General features: G+C 38.8%; 1 protein-coding gene across 1 annotated transcript; it reads left to right on the forward strand.

Moving 5' to 3' along the window:
* The first annotated feature begins 3,149 nt into the window (after nucleotides 1-3,149).
* On the forward strand, nucleotides 3,150-9,100 carry LOC108683323 (glutamate receptor-like). The gene is made up of 8 exons (XM_047882870.1): nucleotides 3,150-3,298; nucleotides 3,642-3,732; nucleotides 5,705-5,863; nucleotides 6,738-6,825; nucleotides 7,570-7,633; nucleotides 7,809-7,959; nucleotides 8,323-8,451; nucleotides 8,969-9,100. Exons 1-8 carry the CDS (start codon nucleotides 3,150-3,152, stop codon nucleotides 9,098-9,100), a joined length of 963 nt encoding a protein of 320 aa, XP_047738826.1.
* The last annotated feature ends 451 nt before the right edge of the window (nucleotides 9,101-9,551 follow it).

The following is a 9,551-nucleotide window of genomic DNA, read 5'->3' on the forward strand; positions in this document are numbered from 1 at the left end:
GTCGAGTTCGCTCCGTCCTTCTTCAAGCTCGGCGACCCAACCAAACTGTCCAAGCACAAGAAAAACCAGCGCCTGGAGCCGCTCTACAACAAATACGAGGAACCGAACTCTTGGAGAATATCGCGTGTCCGTCGTCGTAGAAATTAATTGTAACCTCGCAAGCCGTGGAACATATGTGATGGATCCGAAAAATTGCGAGAACGTGCGTGGATCGAAGATGTTCACGAAGGTTCATTAGAATTTGCTATGTATGTATCAAATTCAGCATTCGTTTTTCGTCCTTGCTGTTGTATAAATGCAAGAATTATCTATCTTTCGTCGATCTTAATATCATTTGTATATATTGTAAATAAATCTTGACTCAGTGAAATAATTTTGTTTGTATCTAGTATACCTACTCATTTCGAAGTCGCTGTAAAGTAAAAATTCTTCTAAAGTTATTCATGAACCATCAATATTATCCCCGCTATTTTCCGTATCTTCTGTAAACTTTGCTGCTTCCGGTGACCAGCTATTCAGTGTTCTGCGCTGGTATAAATTTATCGGTCCATTTATGGGCTGGCTTACATTTATAATAATAATAATAATAGCGGTATCAGCGTTTATTAGGCCGTAGACCTGTCGCCGATTCTTAACATCGCAGAACATTCACAGCATTTTGCGGTCTCGAACTCGCAACTCACTGCTACAATTCTGCTGCGCTTAACCGCCCGGCCTCCTCGCCGATTCTGACCAGAAACTGGCGCACTGAGCTGGGATCGAACCCGCGCCTCTCTGCTCCAATCCTCTCTGCAATCCCTGCTACTACATTTAGGTAGGTAGCGCAAAGATGTGTAGTGCACACTGCCTCTACAGCAGTGATAACGCACTCATCAGATGAGATTATTACTCCTGACTAGCTATTCCAATGTCTAATACGGATGGCTTTCAAGCTAATGAATGTACTCTATATAACCATCGGTTAAATAATATTTTTGCTGTTGAAGATGATTGATGGGAATGAACGGAAGGAATAACTGATGGTCACGCTGACAACGGAGGGAAGATTCGGATGATTTGACTTCAGGTTCTCAACAGGAAAAGAGATAAGAGTTCCAAAGATGTGTGTATTTCTGTATGTGAAAAATCACCCCTCTAGAAAACAACTGAAGGCTATGTTGTTGCTGTTACTTACACCGACGGTCAAGCTCTTACTCTGGGAGGCTTGCGCATGTTGCTTGCCAAGAAGCAGTGGTAAACACGCAGGTATCAAACGTGTTCAAAACGAGATTAGAACACGCGGCCCGTCTGTATTAGCTGTCAAGGACGAGATTGAAAATTTTGTTGGAAACTTTACATAAATTTCAAATTGGCGTTAATATGTAACCAATGTAAAATTTGCCGCGCAGGCCGGTTTACCGTTGAGTTTGAAATTCGTAATGACGTTATTCCACCGTCTCCCGGGCTGACGTCTACTTATGCCCTAAAGATGCGGTTATCATATCCTTTACCAAACATAACATTACTTGCAGCATGCGACGTCATCAGCTAAGAAAATTGTTACTACACACGACATTGGAATCCCAAATAAATATCAACCTAATCTAGAATTCGGCTGTGTAACCTTGATGGTCAAAATTTAGTTTCATCTATTCATGGAAATAATATCCCTCAATAGTAAGTAAAAAAAAGCTAGATTAAACTTGACATGTAGAACGTTCAAGTTATAATGATAAGTCTTATTATTATTATTTTCTTATAAGGTCAAATGAGATTTTGGAGTCATTCATGCCCATTGGAGGAATATTTCATTTTAATCTGCTTGAAAAATTTCGTTATCCTATAAAAATAAAGTGAAAGCTAAATTTTAAAATCAATTCATGCAGGTTTATTGGTGCATGCTATGCTTTAAAACAGCGTGCACCGTAATTACTTTCATACTGTAAAATCATTTAAAATAATAACAATCATGAGCTCATTTGTTAACTGCTCACTAGTGTCTGATTATAACATAACTCTATAATCAATTCTTCGCCTGCAGAAGAACAATTGTAAGATTTATTGGCATTATTAAATTAACTACGGAATCTCTAGCCATCAGAAATCCTTGGATCACAACAGAGTGAAGTATTTTGATGCGTGCTCTTGTTAGACACTCGATTATGGCAGTGTTTCTCACGGTGTGGCTGACATTTTGTTCGTTCTGACGAGGTTCCTAACAAAACATATCCGCGGATTTCTCTAATTGTTGATTTCTGAAGCCCTTGCTAGAAACAATATAAAAGTTATATAATTTTTTGCACTGTTCTCACGCAGAAAGTTGCTTTAAAAAATAAGAGCATTCAACACACGTGATCTAATCATGTCACATGGGTTGGGAGCTGTTGATCTTTAATGCGATGCAGTTTCGCTTTCTTTGTAATACAGAATCTCTGGACCTTTTGTATCATTCGCTATGTTAAAGAAAAGCATGTTTAGAACTCAAAGCAAAAGCCATTCACACAAGCATCACAAACTCCGATGAAAAAAAAAGCCGGTAAAAATCACATTAATTTCCTTGAAATGCCGCTAAATTTTCTCACGAAATAAGATGGTGGTGTTTTGACATTTTCTAATAAAGAAAACAAGTTAGAGTTCTGAATCGCTTACATTATCTCCGTGGAACTACCTAGCAAGCAGTTTGATCTCACTGATTCACACGGAGAATGTAAACTGAAAAGTTAGGGAGACTTGGATATCATGAGGTATTAGGGCATATCAGAATATCTGTAAGCTGCCTTATTATAAATGTCTTGGTTTTTACTTGTTCCGAATTATTCTCACAAATCTTACGATGAGTCTTGGCCAATTTTTTAGGTACACTCAAAGATATTTAGAAAACATTTGATCGGTTGGAATTAATTTATTAAAGAAGAAGTATTTTCTCGTTATATGTGATCAACATCGATGCTTTTTAACGAAACACGAACATGAACATCGGAGCTATTTCAAACTATCGTCAGTCATGAAAAGATCCGGTCAAATGACACGATTTAGATCTTCTGTGAACAAGGCACGAAAAGGAAAAGAATCGGCGACAGGCCACATCAGGCCTACACTTCAGCGCCGACATCACTATGTTATGTTATGTTATGTCCGCTGCAGCAGCGTGACTCAGTCGCAGCTCTAACATGGCGTTGTCTGGACATGTTCTACGTGTCGCCGCGGACACGTGGCTGCCTTACGTTTCCTTTCCAGTCGAAGCCGAGGCTGATCCTTCCTTGCTGTCAGGGGCGGCGTTCGAGATCTTCAGGATCATCACGACTAAACTAAATGTTTCGTCAGTATTGTCAAATTATTTAGATTTTATGATTCCTACCTCACGTAATTTTCTTGATTCAGCTTCAGGGACTCATCAATTGTCTCGTTTCTGACGATATCATCCAAATGATTATGATTCGGTTCCATTAATTGTTAATCTGACTTCTTATCTTGATGAAATTGTCACTAGGAGCCGTAAATTCACTCATTAAATTAAACTAAGACCTTACTTTTGAATTTTTTGCAACGTTTTTTAGAACAGGTGACTTAGCCACGACTACTGAGTATTAAAATCCGACAATTATAATTAGAAATTTCAACGCTCTCACATTCTATTCGAGCGATTGCAATTTGCGCTCCAGGTTCAAGTTGGTGCGATCGGTGGACGGCTACTGGGGGTCTCCCGTAGGCAATGGGTCCTTCAACGGTATGGTGGGCCAGGTTCTCAGAGGCGTGAGTGAATTTATTTTATAATTGAGTTAATAATTAAGCGGTACTTTAATCATGGAGTAAATGGTATCCTTAAGGATAAAATGAACTCAGATAGTTGTAAGGATAGTAGGCTTTGACCGCAACTGGCTGCGCAAGGACTAAGGTCCGCTTCTCTGAGGCGTGAGTGAATTTATTTTATAATTGAGTAAATAATTAAGCGGTATTTTAATCATGGAGTAAATCGTATTCTTAAGGATAAAATGAACTCGAATAGTTATAAAGATGACCGCAACTGGCTGCGCAAGGACTAATGTGAATGTATATAGATCAATGATGAGATATCGTCGGCCTGGGTGTCGCACACAATTTCCGGGAGCTGCCACGAATGGAATAACTAATAAGTTTGTTATGTTCGTCATTGTACCTCACAGCGGGGGCTACAGCGCACAATTTAGCTTCTCTTTGTTGTTATAAACCTCTCATAATATTCTAAAAGCCCGGTTATTTGATTACGTCTGTTGCATTGCGAATAAAAGTATTGACCAAAAAGAGGGACGAACCTGTCGCATTATCATAGCTACCGATAGTATAGATAACTATATAAAATATGTCTGTCGTGCATACAAATTGTTTGCAAGAATTTATTATTGATAACATTTCTCCTATACGTTATGCACGTTGTCAATTCAGTACAGGCATATTGAGCCTGCATCTTCTAGAAACTGCCAGCTTTTTATACTAATAAAATAAGCACTATAGGCAATTAAAGTAAAACGCTTAAGTATTGCACCTGGCATTAGCTCGTTGAACGTATACAAGAGTTTATATCGTCGCTATATGGGAGTCGAGAGTTGTAAATGAAGGTACATATTTACTTTTTATTAATAAATGTATATGTGCGAATTTTATTTCGCATTTACTCATTCGTCGTCGACATTTGAAATCTCCCAATGCATTTCAGATTAACGAAATAAAATTCCTGCACATTTTTAACTAAAGTTAGTATCAGAAGGCAGAATAAGCTTGTTTAAACACGGTTGGTAAATGGCAAGAGAATTCGTCAATTTAAATTTTCAGGGTCAAACAATATTCTTCAGATGACATTAGTTGATAAAAATGCAGGTTCAAGGGAGTAATTTCAGTTTTAACGACGTTTGGAATGTAGCAACATTCATTTTCAAGTTACAGGAAGCATTGAATACAGAAATTTTGATGGAAATAAGTACATGATACGCGTAAATAGGATACAACAAGAAATTTTGGAACCGCGAAAATAATTCCGAAACAACCTCAAAGCTTAGAAAATCAGGTAGTTATTAGATGGATAGATGGAGTCCAATCCGTAGATAAGGGCTCCAGCTATCGTCGGTCGGATTATGTCGGGCCACCGCAAGATGACGATGCTGGTGGGTTCCTCCAGCACAGTGCAAGTGACAGTCTCGTTGAGATTGACGTTGTCGAGAGTGTCAAGGGCCTATTGATTTCATCGCGGATCTTAAGATGAAGTTGCTCGATTGTGATGCTTTGAGACCGAGCTGGTCTGGTTGCGAGCTTGTCTCAGGTGGCAGAATAAACGGCTGCTCAAAGTCGTAGTAATTACTCCACTTACTCCAATGCAGCCAAAATAATGGAGAAGTCTACAACCTTCTTGGAAGCAAAATTTATTGATTAGACCAGATTCTTGAAGAACTCCCGCTGGTTTGAAGTGACCGTTGCTGCGTATAGTTCGGGGTTTGACGTTGTTGTCAAGGTTGTCATGGAGTCAGTTGAATTCATTGCGGATTTTTTATTAATATTCTTAACTTTAACTTTTATTTTCAACTTAGGGCATTATTTTTGATGAATTCTTTTGACAAAACATAACGCATATAAAAAATAATCTTTCACGACGCTAACACCTGGTTTTGCACTTAACATAATGAACCCAGTAATATGAACTCGCTGTCCAGAACTGCAGAGAGACTCGTTTGAAAAAAGTTCTCCATGAACTCAGGAAGTTGACATGGCGCTGGGTCCTTTCATCCAGACCCACGAGCGTCAGCAGGTGGCCGACTTCTCTGAGGTTCTCATCACTGACAGCTTCGGCATCTTCCTGCCCAGGCCTGGCATAGAGAAGAATCTCGCCAACTTCTTGAAGCCGCTCTCAGTGGAAGTGAGCCATGAATGAGACGAGCGAATACTTGCCAAATAATATAATAGTAAGTGAGACTCGTCCAAGTTGAGGGACACAAGTCATTGTAGGCAAGACTCACGATGCATGTTAGAGGCCAGCATGGCCCAAAACCGTCATCACTTTTCCTTCCCGTGCGCAAGCATACTACTGACTAGAGTAGCCTATGAACTCGGATGTTGCTAGAACCATAGGTGTCGTAAGCCGGCAGTCACTGCTCCAGCCAGTTAAGCGAGTTCTTAGCTCTGAGGCTGAGTTTAGCAGAGCATTTTTATACAGAGCGTTTGCTCCAGGGCTTGTTGAAGAGTTAAATTTGTGGCCGAAGGCTACATACCCCGAGACTATACATGCGGTCATGGTTTAATTTGTATCGTGCGCACTACTTACGCGTGTACCACAGTCTCTTACAAATCAGACTTATCCTATGCATACGTATCTAATTTATTACGTAGTCAACATATGAATATTAGAATGAGTGTTAGAATAAGCTTTTCTTAACTGTCTTTACAAAACACCATGTGAAATTAGATTTCACATGCAAAGATTGTATGCGGTGTAATATGATGCAAACAATTTTGGGGCACGACTGTTGCAAGCTTCTCGCAAATTAGCTGAACAAATGCTCTATGTTGGATCTTGTCACACTTTTGAATTTCGATAGAATTCCTATTTTTTACTTGAAGGCTGTCCCTATTGAACTTACACGTATTTATCATTTTAGACATACTTATTTGAATCTCACGTGATTTTTTTGCATAATTTTTTCCAGACTTGGATTTTGTTCTTCATATCTGCGGTGGCCAGTTTTTTATTTGGCACTTTTCTTCGAAACTCTGAGAAAAAGTTTAACGGGCAGGAAGACAGCTCTGTTGTCCTGACAGTTGGGAACGCAAAACCTCAGTACCCTGGAGTTGACCGGATTTTGCGAGTCATATGTAATCAAGGTATTAGTGATACATAATTCATTTTATCAAACATAAAAATTAATGTAGAATTGTTTAATTGATTACTGTATTAAATTGTTAGCATAGGCATTTTTCTACGCTCTAGAACCTGATTGGTTTGATCACATTCGAAACAACTATTGTTCAAGCGAAAGAGTGCGAAAGAGTAGTAAGGTCTGGCAAGCGACCAAAGTATAATATGATCCAGTTAGGAAGTGAGACCCAATTTGATCAGCTGACTTCGGCCGTTCGTCTTTGCTTTGCCTTACAGACAACCTCTCAAGGATAAAATTTGTTTTAAGAAGTCAGCTCTAGAGCTTATGTGGAGCTTTGTATGTCTCTTAAGCCTTAATCACGGCTTTTTTGTTAGACGCTCTGGGGAAGTTAGGCTGCTTCTTATCTTGAAAGTTAGGCGAAGTATTGCGGTGAAATAAACCTTTTCTGAACACCGACGCATGATAAAACCACATAAGAGCTGTTTCAAATCATAAACCACATGTGTTGCGTCTCTTGAATTGGAGACATGCATGAGTAATTTACGAATAATCATTTGTACCCTGGCTTGGTTGCGTTTAGGCAAGCGAGATTTCTTGTCGCTTGTGGCCGACAAGTGGTGAAATTTATTGTATAACAACAGCTCTATTGTATCAATTGTAATAGAAATTGATTTTCAAATTAAGTTGTTTGTGCGCTCGAAGTAAATGAAATACTTTCATTGTATCGACTAATATTTTTTCTCTTCAGGAACGACCTGGAAGTGTGAAAATTTGAGCGGACGCTTGCTGCTGGGTGTGTGGCTGTTCGCCAGGTCAGTGAAGGCCCTGTTTTCAAAGACAAGATTCTCTCTCTCGCTTAACAACCGAAAAACAACCTTTGAATTATCACATGTCATTTGCTTCCTTATATTGCAAATAATTAATTATTAATAACTACTTTCAATCACTTAACTGTATTGACTGCAAAACTAAATACCGTCCTATCAGCCTGGTGCTGAGCACCGTCTACTGCGGCTCCCTAACCTCACAGCTCGCCGTACCCGTAGTCCGCGTGCCCGTCGACTCCCTGGAAGATCTCGTCAAAAGCAACATGCAATTTGCCACGGAAGCCAACAGCGCCATAGACCAGATGCTCACTGTGAAAAATAGTTTCGATTGTGAATTGATATAAATTATGCTCATTTTTTGTGATGATAACTAAATTTCTTAATACTTTATGGCTTTTATATATATGATAACAACATTTCTTAATACTTTATGGCTTTTATGTAATATTCACTCGGGTTGTTCAATAATTACACTGTTGAATTATGTTTATCAGGAAAAGAAGTTCAATTTTTTTTGTTGTAGTTAGCAATTAGCAAAAATTATAGTTGACAATTTTTAGATTGTTAAAATTCAGATTTTTAGATTGTAAAAATAAATTTTTAGATTGTTAAAATAAATTTTTAGAATGTTAAAATATAGAAATTCACTCAATTCCAATATGAACGAATTTCAGGCAGCAACTTCAGGAGTGATGAAAGAAATAGCTGACCGCATGAGCAGGGTTAGTTCTTGTTACTACTCTCGCTTCGACATCAAGAGTGGCAAACTGGCCGTGCTGTGTGACTTCATCAGCATGAAGAAGGTGATGTAAGAAAGAATATTGTAAGAGGACATTTTGAGTTCGCTAGCACGAGGAAGGTAATGTGATGTTCAACAAACTCTAATGCTGCTTGTGACTTAAGCTCTTAGGGAGGTAATGTGCTACGGCACAACCTGTCCTGGTTCTGCAGCTTTTTCAGCATATAAAGGTGATATGTGAGAAAAGATAGAGGTTACATTTCGAGTATACAAGTTTGGGTAAGGAGATACTGTGGAAAAAGTTGTCTGCACCCTGTGACTACAACAGATTAGTCATTCAAGATAAGATCCCATAGATAAATGAAAAAAAACATGTACCGGACAAAGATCGTAAATACATCTACCATCCGCGGTAATCTTTCAACTTCGATGCTGAGTCTGCTGATTGACGGCATGAAATATAAAATTCACGGTCTCACTAAACTTCAATTTATTGAAAAAATTAACGTGAGAGGATATCCAGGATTTTGAAGCAGATGCAATGAATTTATCGTGACTTTACAATTGCGTATTGAGTGCAGGTGACGAGTGAAGAGTTCAGCACGAACGCGACGTGCAGCTACTACATCGCCCGAGAGAGGATGTCTGGAGGCTCGCTTTCGTTTCTCTTCCCAAAGAAGAGTTTCTACAAGCCCTTGTTCGACCACCAGTAAGATTTTGTTGAGCACAATTTACATAGAAAATAGCTAAATATTCCTAGAATTTTATTCATGCTGGATGAGCATGTCGATGAGCATGTGTTTTCCTAAGTTGAACGGGAGTTTGAAGCGACAGTGAACACTGGAGAGGCATTACTTTGCGTAAACTTCGGCGTCGCGGTGAATACATGAATTACGTTACCTTGTTAGTCCGTTATCGCATTACTGATACGCTACTCCGATAAAGTTAAAACGTAAAACATATAACACGCAAATGAGTATTGAGTTTAAAGATATAAAATAGCAAAGAAAACAGAGGAACATATTTTCAACTGATGTTAAAAAAAGTTTAGCGCGAACTTAAAGGCTGTAACCTTAGATTGGTTAACGTTTGTTACAGAAGGCGAGAGAAGAAATGGCTTCCACTGTCGTTCCTAAAATTTGTTGCGGAAATTAAAAGATTTTA

Source organism: Hyalella azteca, unplaced genomic scaffold (genome assembly GCF_000764305.2).
Source record: "Hyalella azteca isolate HAZT.00-mixed unplaced genomic scaffold, Hazt_2.0.2 contig11474, whole genome shotgun sequence".
Lineage (NCBI taxonomy): Eukaryota > Metazoa > Arthropoda > Malacostraca > Amphipoda > Hyalellidae > Hyalella > Hyalella azteca.